This window comes from Rosa chinensis, chromosome 2 (genome assembly GCF_002994745.2).
Source record: "Rosa chinensis cultivar Old Blush chromosome 2, RchiOBHm-V2, whole genome shotgun sequence".
In the NCBI taxonomy this organism is placed as follows: domain Eukaryota; kingdom Viridiplantae; phylum Streptophyta; class Magnoliopsida; order Rosales; family Rosaceae; genus Rosa; species Rosa chinensis.
In genome coordinates, this window is record NC_037089.1 from 65,262,023 (window position 1) to 65,280,175 (window position 18,153).

At 37.4% G+C, this 18,153-nt stretch overlaps 1 protein-coding gene across 1 annotated transcript; it reads left to right on the forward strand.

The window, feature by feature from the left end:
• Positions 1-6,610: 6,610 nt before the first annotated feature.
• LOC112190740 (agamous-like MADS-box protein AGL62) lies at positions 6,611-7,386 on the forward strand. Its single transcript, XM_024330218.2, has one exon. The coding sequence runs from the start codon at positions 6,624-6,626 to the stop codon at positions 7,320-7,322; it is 699 nt and encodes a 232-aa protein (XP_024185986.1). The 5' UTR covers positions 6,611-6,623; the 3' UTR covers positions 7,323-7,386.
• The last annotated feature ends 10,767 nt before the right edge of the window (positions 7,387-18,153 follow it).

Genomic DNA, 18,153 nt, shown 5'->3' on the forward strand with positions numbered 1-18,153 from the left:
GAAGTCAAGAGATTTTGATATGAGAGCAAGTGCATCCGTAGTCAAGAAAAGGCAAAGTCGAGAAGTCAAGAATTCGACCAGTCATGTTACTATTCACTGCCACTGGACATGGGTTTACACCCATTTTTTTTCTTGACCGGGCAAGATTGTTAATCTTTCACTGTTCATCAGATCTTTAATTGAAATGGAAGGCTGGGATTGCATGACCGTTACCCAGCTTTTTACTGTTCATCTGACGCCTCCTACTGTGCAGCCACGTTCTGCTTTCTTCTCGATTCCTTCTTTCTGGCAGCATCTCTACCTGGTCAAGAATTTAGTCAGCAGCTTGCCTTTTTTTATGCCCTCTGTCATCAAAAGCCAACTTATGGCTGGGCAAACTTTCACCAGTGGAAGTTATTTTTTCTCCATGGCTGGTCACCACATCATCATTCTCCCCTTTTGCCCGGGCAAAGCAAGACCGGTGCACTTGCTCTAAGGAAGTTAAAGTTTAACTAGATTAAAGTTTTCACAAAGAATTTTATGACTTCTAAAACCAATAGCCCTAAAGCTACGACTTGTCCTATTGCATACCCTAGATGGAAGCCAATACCCTAGAGCCATCGGCTTCTATTGGTGTTTCTACGTTATACTTGGTAACGATAGTCTTCATCTTCATCACTCTCCAGGATGGCTCCATATGTCGGATTCTCTCCGGCCCTTTATTGCTGCGCGGGGTCTTTGTAGGAGGTCATCTTCTTCAAAATAAGTGGACTTTGCTTCTTTGCGGTGATTCAGGGCCATTGTGCAAAACTTTTTGCCTCCTTCTCTCTAGTTGTTGGCTTACAAAGTTTCCGTTGAAAATGTGTATAAATATAACTCTCATATTAGAAAAATATAATTTTGCTTATGAGTTTATAAGGGTTTGGACGACTCTATTCATTGTCAATTGGTTTTGAATGTGAAAATCATGGTATCAGAGCAGGTTACCAACATGGTTTGGTTTCAGCGACGTCACCAATATAACTTGTCCACGTGTATGGCTTGAAAAATCGCCACAAGTGCAGGGGCGTGTTGAGAATGTGTATAAATATAACTCCCACATTGGAAAAATATGGGTTTATAAGGATTTGGGCAACTTCATTAATTGTCAATTGGTTTTGGATGTGAAACTCCTTGGCGTATCCAAGTGTTGGTGCAAGACATTCTTAATTTAGCTCGGAAGTTTCACACTATTGTTTTCTGTCATGTGCATAGGGACGCTAATTTTGTGGCAGATAAGCTCGCATCTCTTGCTCATAGCCATCCTGGCCCTTCGGTCTGGTTTTTCTGACTCCCCCTGTCTATGTCCCCAACGTTCTATTTGGATCAGCTGGGCGGAGGAGCCCTCGCGGTTTTGTGCTTTAGTTTCTTGTTGTGTTGTTTACCATTAAAAAAAAAAAAGTGGTATAATTCTTAATATTTTTGTTGGTCCAAATAAATGAATAATTGCTTTGTTATTGTTAGTTTGTCATTGATAACAGAGGTGAATTACTGTTCATGATAATGGGGAAGATGATTCTCAGCAAGACTTGCCCTGCAATAATGTGATTGAATATTGTTTTTGGTGTGTGAAATAATAATGGCCGGCCTATAGTACGTGACCACTATTCGATCTATAATTTTTGCTAAGTAGCTAGACATTCGGTGATTTCGGTCAAAACTCTATCTAGGTTATATGCAGCGCATGCGCGTGACCATAACTTCTTCGTGATAGATTAATTTGGATGTTATATTGTTTTTTTGTCAAAATGGATGTTTTATTTGTTAATTTGTACATTTTGACTTTAATCCTAGAATACAGACTATCCCATCAACTCATGTTCATGGCTTAAGCAACATAACCTAGACAGAACTTGGGGGAATTAGTAGTTCCATATCATGCTTAAAGAAAATGTATCCATGTGAAAGTGATCTCTTAATTATAAGCTAGTCTGCAATCACATGCTCTATATATGTACGAAAAAAATTTCGTTGTTAAAAAAAAAAAATAGTTATTGCAGAGATAAAATAGTGGGAGAGAAAAGTGAGGTTGTGGAATCTTTTTTTTTTAAATGTTCTTAATAAAAATCTATTTTATAATTGTCTTATTTATCTTTGTAATTTAATTTATTTTCAAAGTTTTTTAACCTTTTAGGGTTAAATCTGTCAAAATATTCAATTTTGGCTAACAAAACCTCTTCTCTTAATAATAGTATAGATAATAGTGTGCATAATTAATGACTCCAATCTAGTAGCTTATAACATAATTTATAATTCTCAACCTTAATTTGCAACATGATTGCGCGAAATTTTTGTCGCGCTAGAGTTTTGTCAGAAATAATTTGTATAACAACATATTTTATTGTTCTCACATTTTGTATTCATGATCTTGCAATGAATTATTCATACACATATATACTAGAAGGAAGCATTTAATTTTGAAATTTTTTTTTTTTAAACAATGAAACCAATTTTTAGCAGTTGAATGTGAGGAACAGTTGAAGTTAGTGGGTGATAGTTTAGGAGAGCAGATGGATAATGCTTATTTTTATATTTTTTTTAAATCTTTTTTATTTTGTAATTTACAACTTTATCTTTTCACATTTAAACTTTTTAAATATTTGAGGGCTATTTCAATAAAAAAAAATATTTTTGCTAACAAACCATCTTCTCTCTTAATAATAGTATATAATTATATATATATATATATATATATAAAAGACTTTGTTAATTTGTTTATGAAAAACAGATGATGTACATATTACACAAATTGATATCTTCTCAAAAATTTTGGATAATCTGATTGTTTGATGATAACGACAATATGAAATTTTATCAAATAACGTTTTTACAAAAAAATCCGCCATAGTAGTACAAAATTTCAGATTATAATCCTACCGACTTACTTTTTAAAGAATTTTTTAACTAAAGAAACATTTCCTCGATCTCGATTAAAGTTGCCTAAGTAGTCAATGCAGGCAACTAAAGAGAGGCCATTTACATGATTATACATATAAAACTCGAGTTATGCTATAAATTTTACGTGGGCTCTGTGGGAGAAGAAAAATGGACGTTGAAGTCGTTTAACTTAAATAAAGGGCCAATCAAGCGGACATAATTTTGTCATTAGCGAACTAACCACAGTGTTTATATAAATTTGGCCTAATTAATTGAGATCAATGTCTGTGGTGGAAGTGTGGAACCCGAATACTCAAAAAGGTGCAATGCAATTACCCCGCATGGGCAGGACAGTCGTATACTGTGATTCAGATTCTGGAAAGCAAATATGTTGAGTTACTATAATGGTCATTATGCATTTTAAATTAATTAGACGTTTGCGAATATGATTGATGAGCGTGCTAGAGAGAGAATTTATCATACGAAACTAAGCGTTAACAATGTAAGATATTGTGTTTGTTTCTGCACTGGGAGAATGGTGAATGATGGTATATTTAAGTTTTGCAAATAGGGAAAAATTAAAAAAGCAATAAGCAATAACAAATTAAGCCAAGCCATACCAAGTTAGCTTGCGCATGCCGTTGAAATTTAATTGTCTTGCCTAACTTTCTTTAACTGCTTACGAATTTTGATTTTGATTTTCCTTTTTGATATTATGTCTTTCGTTGAAGGTTCTCTTTTGTATTTTTTTTTCCTAACGAAATTATTCTTGCTTTTCAAGGTTATATTGAAAAGATTCAGACCAAAAAAAGAAGAAGGTTATATTGAAAAGAAACCATGAAAAAAATGAAGAAAGAACTGCTCGATCAGCTCATAGCCAGTGCAATAAATTAACGTTAAGCAATTATAAGCTCAAGCTCTATATATTCTATCCCCTAAAACTGATTTGACATTATATTCTTATGCCTTAACAAACATCAGTTCTTCATAAGCATATAACATTAACACTGTTGCTATATATTACAACTTTTCATATTCTTATGTATAAAACAGTCACCTCATCATCTTGGTCATTCTATTCTGGTGTATGTGCATGCTAGGTTACAGTTGATGATGAGTCGATCATGTCCTCTGTTGGTTCACATCTTCAGGATCCCAACCAAAACTAGCATATGTGGGACATCTTGCGGGTGGAAAACACTAATCATTTGTGTGGTATTGATAGCTTTGAATTTGAAATTGACTAATATTTCAAGTTCTCAATGATGTTGATCTAGACAGTGAAAAGGAGCACAGAATGTAAATGCTCTCTCCTCTCTTGACCTAGAAGGCTAGAACAAGCCAAGATTCATTGCAGATATCTTTCAAATTTAAATTGAGTTTATAATGTATATCAAGAATTCAAGTTTATACTATGATACATATATTCGTCAATTTATTTATACGCGCGGTAGAAGTAAAATGGTAAAAATAATAATGAAGATATAGAGAAACATACCGATTTAGTCGATTTGCGCCTACTTATGAACCAATAAAAAGTAGAGAATTGAGTTTGGAAGCTGCGAACCCAATGTATATTATATAATGAAACTCGTTATGCATGTCAAGCTTACAGTAAAAGAAAGAAGCGAGTTGAGGTGTGGGTTACGTGCATGATCGATCGATCGATCCCCGGCCGGCCCCATGAGGCAGTGAAACTGACATGCATATGCGGTTTAATTAATTAAAAGGGCAGCAGAGGAAGGTGAAGACTAGAGTCTAAGGCAAGGTAGGGACTCGTCGACGGATACAGTTCTCACGCAATTATTGAGATAGTGGGGTAAGTGATCGTAAATAAAGGTCGATGGAGAAGGAATGGAAGAGGCATTAGGGCATGAACGACCTTCTTTCTAGGTTATTGAGACCTGGCTTTTTCAAAACTAAAGCTTTTCCTAATTTCCTTTTCCCCTGGATCTCTAAGCTTTTGCAACAGAGAAACCTTGTTTAGCACTTTAAATTAAGTAAAGAAAAAGCTGGGATCATGATGTTTGAAGCTTCTTGCATCTTCCATACGTCGTACTTTATTATGTTTAAGCATCGATGTAAATTATATACTATACACTTAGGGTGAGAATCCATTTGGTTAATCTATTTCAATACATGAACCCCCAATTATTAGTTTGTTCGTTCTACTGACAGAGGAAATTCAAAGGGTTATATTTCCATATTTCCCGGGCTATAAGTGGAGACAGCAGATAAACAAATTATGAGGTCAAGTGCAGATTTTGAATGCCGTGGGATGACCCATGTGTTGCTAAGGACCTGACATACCTCGTAGGGTTTTCATGTTTCCCGAGTAGGTCTAATTACTTGCTGGGCTGCTGGTCTTTTGGAGTATAGACAATAGGTTTAGGTCATTAGGAGGTGCAAACGGGTCAGCCTAATTAATTAGTTCCCAATGATTCTTTGAACCCAACTGCAACGAGAAGTTGGAACTTTCCAAAGGTTGGACTCGGATTAGGGTTCAATTCAAGTGAATCCAATGCAACGTGAACCGTGGAGTTTGTCAACCTAATCCCTAAGGTTCTTTGGATTTTATAAAACCTTATTTTCTAAATTAGAGTTCAAGAAAAGTAAAAGAGAGGGAGAAAATTGCTCAAATTAAGATTTTAGGAGTATTTCTTGGGATTTGGGTTGATGATTTCCTAACTTCAAGGCAAAGTAAATTATGTGATAAAAGATTACAATATATTTCTCAATCTAATTACAGATTGTTATATTATTTGGTGAACACAACTTTCATAAATGAAGTTATTTATGTATACTTTTATATTTATTGATTTTCAATTTTCACCAATACCTCATGATATGTAAAGATATATATACACACGAACGCATGTAAACCCACAAATCCACTCATCATGACAATTTCTAATGATGAAAATTGAACGGGGTTATAAAATTTGTCTAAATGTCTAATCATACATAAAAAGCTTGCATGCACATTTTTGGTCGACAATTTATTCGTGACATGGTTGCTAATTAAGCATCATCCAGAGTGAATTTTCATTAAATTCATCACATGCATAATAAGTGAATTGGGTTCGTAATATATCGCTTTCTAAACATGAATGATCTGGTTAGCTATTGGTTTATATTTAAACCAATACTTCAGCCTTTATTTGTGGGAGTGAACCATTAAACAACAGTTTTTCAGACCAAAAAAAAAAAAAAGGATCGAGAACCATTATAACACCTTTGATCCATAGAACCTTGATCATGATAAACTAGGAGCTTGCCAAATTAGCTGGTACACATAACCTTAATCCATGTTTCACTACTCTTTTGATATTAAAAAAAAAGACAGCCAGACAGAAGGCTAAGTATTTATTTCGGCAGATAAAAGAGGGTTGGAATAATTCACATAAAAAGAATGCAAGAATTGCTTGAAATTCAAGAAAAGGAAACGAGGTAGAGAAACTAAAGGAGAATCGTAATTAATTTCTTAATTTTAAGGCTAAGTAAAATTTATGACAAAAAATTGCAGTATCTTTTTATGAGCAATTAGAGAATAGAGATCGTCATATCTTTACCCAAATATTTAGGAATCAAATTATTTCCTATTAAGTACACACCTAAATAATATTCCTATTTCATAATTGTAAGGTATAAGATACTTCCTATTATATTTATAACTTGATACTACTTTCTTTACAGAATTTTGTACTTCCTTTACTGAGTTTTGAGTCATGGCTGAACCAAACAATAACAATGTACTGCTTTCCCCTGTGGATGAATCGAATAATAACAATGTACTGCCACCGCCGGTGAAGAAAACCAAAGGCCGAAGAAGGGTGGAAATCAAGAAGGTGGAAGCAGCCAGCAACCGCCATGTCACCTTCTCGAAGCGCAAGAAGGGCCTTTTCAACAAGGCAGCCGAACTGAGCCTCTTGACCGGCGCAGAAACCGCAGCGATAGTAGTCTCCGGCAATGGCAGGATGTTCGGTTTCGGCAGCTCCAGTTGCGACGCCGTCATCCACCGTTACCTTGCAGAGAGCAACCCTCAAGCAGCAAGAGAGCCGGATCGTCGCAACAAAAACGACGCCGTGAACTCGGCCAATTTGGCAAAGCTGAGGCAGCAGTTATTAGAGGCCCGGAGGCAGCTGGAGGAGGAGAAGAAGCTGGCGGTGATGATACAGCAGAGGAAACAGGTGGCGGCAGTGGCAGGACCTGCCGAGTTGTGGTGGGAGGAGGAGATGATAGATCAAAATCCGAAGGAGTTGGAGAGTTACTCTGAGGCGTTGCATAGGCTGAAGAGTGATGTGGAGAGGAGAGCTCAGCAGAAGATTATGAATCTTCCATGCCGCTATACGTCGCTAATGGATGGTAGAGTTGTCATGGGTGAGAATTTTATGAACAATAATAATACCAATATGAACAATATGTAGCTGGATTGTCATAGTCCTGACTCCTGACTTTGTTACTCTTTCGTCATTCATGAACGTGAATATATTTGCGGTTGTTTGCTTTTCTTTTCTGTTTTTTTTTTTTTTTTCAACTGGGATATTGTAAAATCCTTTGTCGGATTTTTACTGTTAATTTTGTGCTCGGTCATGGCTTTTTGTGCTAATGTATAAGCAGAATGAGTAGATTTGCTTTTTGAGTTGTAATTGATGTTGTTCATGGGAAGCTGAGGCACCCCTCTTGGCTTATAACTTATCCCGACCTTAATTGTTATGTAATCTTGGTCATTTAGTAGGAAAAACAACAATTAAAATAAACGGGTCCAAGAGAAAGAAGATAACTACTCCTTAAAATTCTCAATACTGGAATGGCTTCCACTGCGTCATCAAACCAAGTACATATATCATTGACCTTTCAAGTTCTCAGTTCGCTCTACATCCATGGCAATTACTCCAATTGGATCCACAGCCATAGCAAAATTCGAATCCACACATATTAGAAAGAACAAATCAGAATTCTGCCTGTTACATGTTACGAATATTCAAATCGACAATCTAATGATATATAAGATACGTACGAACGATCAAATGCTAACCTGCAAGTAACGTGTGAGCAGCCAGCAGTCTTCTCCACATAGAACTTGCACCTTGGGCATCTCCTCCATTGCTGTTTCTTAGCAAACTCCATCACCATGATATCTTCCATCCATCTTTCATCCCTACTCAACTTCTGAAACTCACTACAATCAATCCCTGCATGCCACACAACCCTGCATTGAGCACAAAAGAGTCTCCGGCAGTTGGGGCACTCCGAAGCAGTCACAACTTCCCCTCCATCATCCACAAGCATCGCTGAGCAGTCCTTAAAAGGGCAGTAAAATTTCTGTGAACCCAAAACAAAGGACTCATAAAGAGCACTTTCCCATCTTTCAAACACTTGCTAGGAATAAATGACCTACATGACTGGGGCTCCAATACTCCTTTGCATTTCACATCAGGACACTTCACCATTGAAATGATCTCCTGAATCTTAGACCCAACATATATACCTTCCAATGCAATCGGTGCAGAATGTTGCAGCCATTGTTTGTGAACATTTCTCCACTTGGCATCACATCCATACAGATCAGTGGCAGATCTAGGCAGGGCCGGTCCTGACATTTTGGAGGCCTGAGGCAAACTTTCATACAAATTTTTTTTCCTATAGTAAATTGAAACTTAAATACACTAGTAGCAATGAAAAAAGAGGAACAAAAAAAAACATCTATTCTTAAATTAGAAAGGACATTAGTAGAAAACCAGAAATGAAAAAAAAAAGTGAGAGAATATAAAATAAAACTATTTTGTAGCAATGAGAAAAAAAAAAGGTACTTAATACAAAAGAAACAAAAAAAAGTAAAGGATCGGAGAACTGTTTTGCTTCGAACTTGGGTGGCTTAGAAGGCCACAATGCACACTTACCGCTGCTCTAGAGCAACAACCACTTATTTTGATGGCAAAGAATATATATAAGGTCGTACTGAACTACAATATATATATATATATAAAAGAAAAACGTACTGTCGGAGGCCTGAGGCTGCAGCTCTCAGTGCCCGCTCTGGATCTAGTATTCGAAAATAGGGAGAGCTACATATTTATGTGTCCCTTTGGGCGAACAACAATTTTTTTTTTATATTCAGTTATGCACGTATGTGCGAATGCAAAAGTGGGGAGATGAGAACCTGAGAGTTCAAGTGTTCAAAGATTGAATTTAGTCTGTAATTTAGGCCTTTTGTGAAGAAGAAAAACAAGAAGAACGCGAATTTGTGATGGACAGAGAGAATGGGAGAGTTAGAGAGGAGTTTGACTTCGATAATTTGGGAGTTCAGGTGAGCTTCGTTAAACAAACATACATATAAACAAAAAACATACATCATATATATAGTTTTTTTTTTTTGGAAAGACTTCGATGCGTTAATGCACCCATGCGTGATCTACGTGGCAAACAATTACTGGTACGCTTGGATAGTCGGCCCTATAGGTGCAACTGGTTACTTGAAGATCCGGTCATCTGACCATTTGGAGCATTTGAAATTCGACACCAAGGTGACCGTTTTGCCCATCTCTTTCTGTTCTACCTCTTCCCCATCTCTTTCTGTTCTCTCTTCCCACTCTCTCTGTTCTCTTTCTTCGCCATCTCTCTCTGGCTCGACTTCTCTGTCTTCCCTCATTTATCCTCATTTATTTGAGACTGAAGCATCGATGGACAACACAACAAAGGGTTGCAACAAGGAAGGGACTCGAGCTGATGAAACACGAACTGATGATGAAGTGTTCAACGATGTCCCAGACTACAGAAGATTAAAGGTTGAAGACGTGATGGCTATGACGTTTAACATAGTAGAGGATGTGGAGAGGTTCTATTCTGCATATTCCTTGGCACTTGGCTTTGGATTTAGGAAGGATACCAAAGGAAAGACTGAAGGTACGATTCAGAGGAGACAATGACTTTGCTACAAGCAAGGGACTCAAGCTAAAAAGTGGTTCGTACTGGACGGAAGGGGTCGTACTCCTCAAAAAATTACAAGGGTAAATTGCAAGGCTAATTTCAGGGTCAATTACAACGAGCTTATAGGAGCTTATGTGGTGAAAGCCTTTGTTCCAGAGCATTTTCACGAGTTAGCAAGTGGAAACCAAACTGCCTTCATTCGTTCTCATCTAAATGTCATCAAATCAGACTTTGCCATGCGTATGAGTACATGGTGGAGCAGGCGGGAGGATATAAGACAGTGTGATTTACTGAGAAAGACCTATACAACAAGCTTGACCAACAACGGCCCACCACTTCCTTTGAGAGTGACTTCGAAGGCTCACTTGCCTACATGAACGCTCTGGTAGCACAAGACCCATACTTCTACTGCAGGTTCAATGTAGATATAGAAGACAGGTTAACAAACATGTTTTGGCGAGATGGGCATGCATTTGTTGATTTTATGTGTTACGGGGATGTGCTGATCTTTGATAGCACATACAAAACTAATGCTTACAAAAAGCCATTGGTTTTGTTTGTTGGGTCAAACAATCATAGGGAAGTATTTTGTTTGGTGCTGCTCTTCTTGTCGATGAAACGGTGGAGACATACACTTGGCTATTGCGTTCATTTTTGGATGCAATGAATGGGAAGATGCCAATAGCTGTACTCACAGATGGAGATGAGATCATGCGTAGTGCAATTGAAGACGTGATGCCACAAGCAAAGCACCATCTTTGTGCTTGGCACCTTTCCAGAAATGCCAACACTAATTTGAAGTGCAACGAAAAGTTGAAAGCTTTTAACAGGTGCATGAGAAAATTCCAAACTGTGGAGTAGTTTAAAGTAATGTGGCACGACATGGTGGAGAAATTCGATTTCTACAACAGTTTCTGGATCAACATGATGTATGAGAAACAAGACAAGTGGGCTTAAGCATTTTTCAGGAACCATTTTATGGCTGGCATGAGAAGCACGCAGAGGTGTGAGGGCATGAATAGGTTAATCAAAGACTCTATTGGGAGCGGCATGAAACTAGTCGAAGTATTTCCGAGGATGGACCGAGCACTCATGAGATTGAGAAACAATCAAGTAAGGGATGACTTTATCACTATAAACTCAACCCCTGTTCTCGAAACTCACCTAAAAGACTTGGAGAATCATGCAGCTTCTATATACACATACGATGTGTTTAAGTGGGTTAGGAAGGAGATCAGGAAGGAGAGCCAAGCCACACTACTCCAGTGACCAGAGTACTTTGAAGATGGGCACCGTGTTTACACAATGTCAGCTTACAAGCGGCTTGATTTTGAGCACAAGCTAGTTTACTACCATGGGAAAAACACTGAAAGTGCAACAGACCCAATCATGGTATGTTCTTGTAACATGTTTCAGTATAGGGGATTCCCATGTCGTCACATGTTCACACTGATGAAACAGGAACACATCAATGAGATTCCAAAGTCACTGATTGTGAAGAGATGGTCGAAGTCTGCTAGAGATGTGTGTTCAATCAAACATCCAGAACAAGATATTTCCAAATAAGCCCTGGAAGTTAGTGGGTATGGTGCTATGAGTGTTGATTGCAATCGAATGTGTTTTTATGCTTCCAAGTCGGAAGCAGGGTACAACATGTTGAACAGAGAGATAAATAGACTGACAACAATAATGGAAGGGTTGTTGAGAGACTGTGAACAAGTTCAAAGTATAGCTACACCGAAGAGTAAAGGTTGTGTTTTAAGAGATCCTATCACCGCTAAGACCAAAGGCAGAGAAGCCAAAAGAACCAAAAAGTATGAGCCATCCAAACGACCGATTACTTATAGTTATTGCAAAGGTCCTGGCCACAATACTCAGACATGTGAAGATAGGAAGGAGAAAGAAGCTGAGAAGAGAGGTGGCAAAGAAGTTGAAAAGACAGGTGGCGAAGGAAGCAACACTCCTTGGAATGCAACACCTGCGAAAAGATCCTTTCATTGTAGTAGATGTAAAGGTGTTGGGCACACATATCGTACATGCAAAAAGGAGACCTCATTTTGAAGTAGTGAGTAGAGATAGTGATAATGATCTTGTACCAATCTTAGTGCTAGTTGCAGGTCAAGTTCACCTGACATTTGCAGTGATTTTGTAGTAGTGCCAATCTTATATGTTATTGTATGGTCTACTAGTCAAAGTATTCATGTCTCACAAATCGTGTAGACATTTAAAAAAAAAAGGAACAGTTTCCCAGCTACTAGTTGCTATCACTTGGTCTACTTGTTAATCAATACTGATTTACACGCAATTTACGTGTGTTTCTAGCCCTAATTACCTTGAAATTAGGGAATACTAAAGTATTATTTCGTAGTATTACTTTGTTTTCTTCATTTGTAGGAAATTATGGTCCAGAGAGGAAAAAGACGAAAAACACAGCAAATTTGAGCAAAAAGTCAACTCCGACTAAAGGACCAAAAGTCAACTGGTTGACCATCGGGTCAACCAAGTCAACTTGGCCCAATAGTAAGAAATCCAGGCCCAAGACCAATGAAGCACACAAGTGAAGACCCAAACCCATTTATATTACATCTTTGTATTTAAATTTCAAATTCAAAATTGATGTAATGACAATAATAATTAGTGGATCACACACCTCACACACATCACACATGTGGATGGAGATATTTATTTGTGTTCACACTAGGCACACACTCACTTACATTTTTACCCTTCGGTTTTCTTTTTATTTTCCAAAATGTTTTCTAATCTCATAATTCTCTACATTTTTATTAGGTTGTTTTAGTCTTTTCATTTTACCATTTTTCTACTTGTTTTTGAGCCCTTGGATCTAGGGTACAAGTCTAATCTTGACCCTTGAACCCAAGGGGGTATTTAAACACCTTTGCACACACATTGCAAATGGGGAAGACTCATTTTTCAGCACCCTAGGCCTTTTGGCCGAATTTGAGATTTCTCTCCCTTCTCACCTCTTCTTCCCTTCTTCATCCCCCATTCTTCACATGTAAGCTTGCACAAGGAGGAGGCACACATATTTCCGGTATCTAGGCCACCATCTCTACACCATGGCTTCATAAGGGTAGCAAGAGAAGCCATGAAGTTATGGCAATAGCTAGTGACAAGCTTTGCCTTAAATTTCATGGATTTCTCCTCTCTTTCCTTTTCTCTCTCTCTCTTATTTCTTGCTTATGGTGTTGTTTGATGTGTATTGATATATACTTGTGTGTGACCTCTCATGGTTTTAGGGTTTTGAAACCCAAGTTTATTTTTATATGATTTTGTTGAGGAATTAATAAAATTGATGTTTATTCATATGATTTGTGTACTCTTGCTTTGATTTCTTCACTCTAGATGTATGGTTTAGGTTTTCCCCTCCTTAATCTATGTTTGGTGTGTTGGAATTGGAATATTAAATTGGGGAATTTATATTTCAATTTAAATTTTGGCATGAGTATGGTGGAATTAATTTGCCCATTGCATATCTCTATTTCCATTTGGATTTCTTAGATTGTGGTTCTCAAGTCACCTAATTTTGAGTATTATTACCCTTGATTGTCGGAATAGTATTCGGAATTGTTGGGTAGGGTAATTGTTATCACAAATACTCTTTTCGACCTTATTATTTGTGGTGCTGGTTGCTAGAGTGTGTTACAATCGATTGTCGAAACATAAATAAAGCATTTAGTTTTGAGCACTTATGGCCCTAACAAGGCATAAGGTTTGAGACTAGTATAGGGTAGCCAAAAACTAAGTATTCTTTCTTCTTCTTGTTTTTGCTTAGGGTTTGACTACTATTTTATGACAATCAATTTAGCTTTCTTTTCGACCTCTTAATGCTAAATGGAAATCCAACAAAACATTTGAAGCATCATTTGAATTAATCATCATCATTCCATATGATTTTAGATTTGGGTGGAGAACTTTGAATTCCATGGGGACCCTTGGTGCGATGCATCCCATCCTTCTATCTATCTTATTTTTATGTCGTAGTTAGTTAGTTTATTTATCATTTATGAAAATCCAAAAATATTGTGACTCTCTCATTACCATTCATTTGTAAATCCATGTGGGCATGAGCATTACAAGCACTTTTGTGTGTTTCACGGCCCTATCTAGGCCTTGCTTGGTGCAAGGCCGTCTTTGTGACTTTGTGTGATGCAAAGTCATGCTTGAACGAGGCTTGGTGCCTTGTTTAGCATTTTTTTTTTCTAGTTTTATTTGTTTGTGCAAGTGATTTTCGGTGACCTAGAACCATAGGATTCTTAGCTAGCTCGTAATCCCTGAGGTACGATAAACCGGGGCGTAAATACTTCCCATCTTTGAAGATCGTGTTGATTGTTACGCGATAGGCGAATGAAAAACGTTCAAATCAAATACAATTATGGAAATAGATGTAAACCAGGTTACTTATCTGTTTTTGGAGCAAATACATATATGCATTTAAACTCAGTGGTCTACTTGTTTATCGTAACTGTATTGAAAAAAAGGTAAATAATTTAATCTTTTGTGTACATCATGTGGGGCAACAAACGTACCCAATCCCCCATTGACATGTAGAGTGATGTCGGCCAAAGGTAATGACCCTACCTACTAATTACTGTCGGTGGTCTACTTGGAGATTGATAATGATCTTAAAAAAAAGGTAAACATCAGAGTTAGGTCTACTTGTTTATCGTAACTGTATTGAAAAATAGGTAAATAATTTGATATTTTGTGTACATCCTATGGGGCAACAAACGTACCCAATCCCCCATTGACATGTAGAGTGATGTCGGCCAAAAGTAATGACCCTACCTACTAATTACATACAGTGGTCAACTTGGAGACTAATAGTGATTTTAGAAAAAAGGTAAACATCAGAGTTACGTCAACTTGTAAGCTTAATAGTAAATTGCAAAATAAGTAAACATATTTCAATGAGGCTTTAGAGGTGGAGTTATCCTATTGTAATAAGGAAATCAATATACATCATCCCTACATCATATGATATTATGTAAGAGATAATGTAATAGCTAACTTGCATTGATTTATAATTCTAATATAGTAGTCCTACTTGTAAAGGGTTTGCCTCTAGGTGTCACAATGAATCTTCATTAACGTTGATCTATATGTCTCTTATAGTTTAGGATTATGGTTTAGGATCATGAAGCACAAGTATCCTCCTACTTGTAATGGGTTTGCCTCTAGAAGTCACGTCTAACGATTCATTATTTTGTTCCTGACGGTTTTAGGATCATCAAGCACAAGTAACCTCCTACTTGTAAAGGGTTTGCCCATAGAGATTTAGGGTTTTTGGATCATCAAGCACAAGTAACCTCCTACCTGTAAAGGGTTGCCCATAGAGATTTAGGGTTTTTGGATCATCAAGCACAAGTAACCTCCTACTTGTAAAGGGTTTGCGTAACCTCCTACCTGTAAAGGGTTTTCCCATAGAGATTTAGGGTTTTTGGACCATCAAGCACAAGTAACCTCCTACTTGTAAAGGGTTTGCCGATAGAGATTTAGGGTTTTTGGATCATCATGAAGATTCATTATGTTGATCAATTTTATAGTCAATTATGGTTTAGGAATATGGTTTAGGATTATGTTGATCAATTACATAGTCCATTATAAGGTAGGATTTAGGGTTTAGGATCATCAAACACAAATGCATTTTTATGGTTTAGGGTTTAGGGTTGACACTTGAGGGAAAACCCTAAATTGCCCAAAACCATAAATATCCACAAAGACCCTAGTCAAACCCGCAAACCACAAGACCCTAGTCAAACCCATAAATATCCAAAACAACTTTCAAATAATACAAAACGCAGCCCCTCCTGTTCAAGGCGGCAAAGCATATTGAAAATTTGAGAGAGCAAACCAAGGCGGCAAAGCAAACTTTTGAAATTTTGCCATTGAAATTTGAAACCAAGGCGGAAAGGCACCTTAAATCCCATCGAAACACCAATATAAATCACACTCCACCCTTCTGCTCTGTTCTCTTCACACAATATAAATTGATTTCCACCCTCCTGGTTTGTTCTCTTCACACTCCACTCTCTCATGTTCTCTTCCATGGCAAAGGTTTCAGCTAACACTAACTCTCTCTGATCAGTGGCTCGATGGAAATGCCCATAAACATAAAAAACTGTTGTTTAGGAAGTCTGGAGGAAGGCTAGAAAGCGTTCATTTTAGTTTAAGGTCAAAATAAGCTACTATTATTTCTCTATTTTGTTGACTGCTTTCATTTTGTGTCTCTCATAGCTGAGATTTGGAGGTTCAAATGAAGATGCACACCACATGTTCGATTAAATGCTCAACTTCAAGATGTGGCTATTGATTCCTCAACCTATTCGATAAATGGAACTGTTAAAAATTTCATGGTTATTTTGACAGGTATTATTGGTCCTTTCACTGTGGTGTGCAAGATGTCTTCACTGGAATAAACACCCCCCATTGTGAACTGGGATCAGAAGAAGCCTAGTCTTGATATTGCAGGTAGCCTTATGGTCCCAGCATTGGATGAAAAGCATAAGCATATCTCTGATGAATATGAGAAGGAAGACGACTCAAAGCCAATACATGCGCACACATGTTCTGCTGTTGAAGAAGGATTTTGCATCCATATCGCCGATGTCACTAAAAGACCATGAAGCACATGCGCACACCTGTACAACATCGGTCGAGACAACAAAAAGATATGCAGTTGTATCTTATGCCACTGGGAAGAGGAACAAGATGGGAATGCCAATTCACCTCCCTCAGGTTATTGGTGGTGGCCTAGTGACTCTGAATTCTCTCCAGATATTGATGATTTTCACCAAGTAAGTGTTCTGTGGATGTGACTATAGTCTCCTTAGATTGTTTGTGTAATCATTTTAATGTTAGAAGCTAAACTTCCATCATTTTGGCATTTCGTTTAAGCAATTCTAGCTGTATTCGCGTTATAATGTATGTAACTTTTGACCATTAACCAGTAACCTTATGATGTAGTTCCTTTTTATTAGGCTTCTCAATGGTGTCTACTTGCCTAAATGAGTAAGAAAAAAAATTACGTTAAGAAAACATGCAGTTTTATTTGAAGAAATCAGTTTGCCAGAAAAGCCTACTGGTTTATATATCTCTACTACTTGCCTATCGAATTCTAGATTGAAAATGAGTAACTAGATTGAGAATGAGTAACCTAGATTGAAAATTACGATTGTTTTGAGTTTCATAGGTGGTTCTACTTGTCCAAGCATCTGTCTATCCCTAATTGTGTACACCTTTTTGAAGAAATCAGTTTTCCAGAAGAGTCTACTGGCTTGAGAAAGGAGGTCTACTCATTTGGGTACAATGATATTGTTGGAAAGGTAAACACGTTCAGAAAACATGTAGGTCTGTTTGAAGAAATCAGTTTGCTAGAAAAGTCTACTGGTTTATGTATCTCCACTACTTGGTCATCAATAGGTATCCTGATGAAGAGGTGAACCAGGTCTACTTGTATGGTGATCAAACTAGCCCCATCTTGTTGACACGTGGAGTACGGTGGGCCATAGGCTACGAACAATCGAAGATTGGTCTACCCTCTTGGCAAACACATCGCTTTACACGTAAACATGCTTTCCTTATAATGTAGTTCCCTTCTTTTTCAATGGTGTCTACTTGCCTATTGAATTCTAGATTGAGAATGAGTAACCTAAATTGAAAATTACGATTGTTTTGAGTTTCATAGGTGGTTCTACTTGTCCAAGCATCTGTGTCTCCCTAATTGTGTAGACCTTTTTGAAGAAATCAGTTTGCCAAAAGAGTCTACTGGCTTGAGAAAGGAGGTCTACTCATTGGGGAACAATGATATTTCTTGAAAGGTAAACACGTTCATAAAACATGTAGGTTTGTTTGAAAAAGTTTTCCTCATATGTAGGTCTACTGGGCCAAGGATTCATGTGTAGAAAACATGTAGGTTTGTTTGTACAAGGAATCTGTAGGTCTACTTGTGAGCTTAATGGTAAATTGGAAAATAAGTAAATGGCTTCAATGTTGCACAAGTAAACTACATTGCAAGTAAGTCTTCCACAAAATCACAAAAACCTGCAAGTAAACTACATTGCCTATCGAATTGCAAGTACAGTAGTGTGTTACATTCTTAGCCTACAAGTGAACTGAACTAGATCCCAAAAACCTGCAAGTCTTCCACAAAACCACAAAAACCTGCAAGTAAACTACATTGCCTATCGAATTGCAAGTACAGTAGGGTGTTACATTCTTAGCCTACAAGTGAACTGAACTACATCTCAAAAACCTGCAAATCTTCCACAAAACCACAAAAACTTGCAAGTAAACTACATTCCAAAA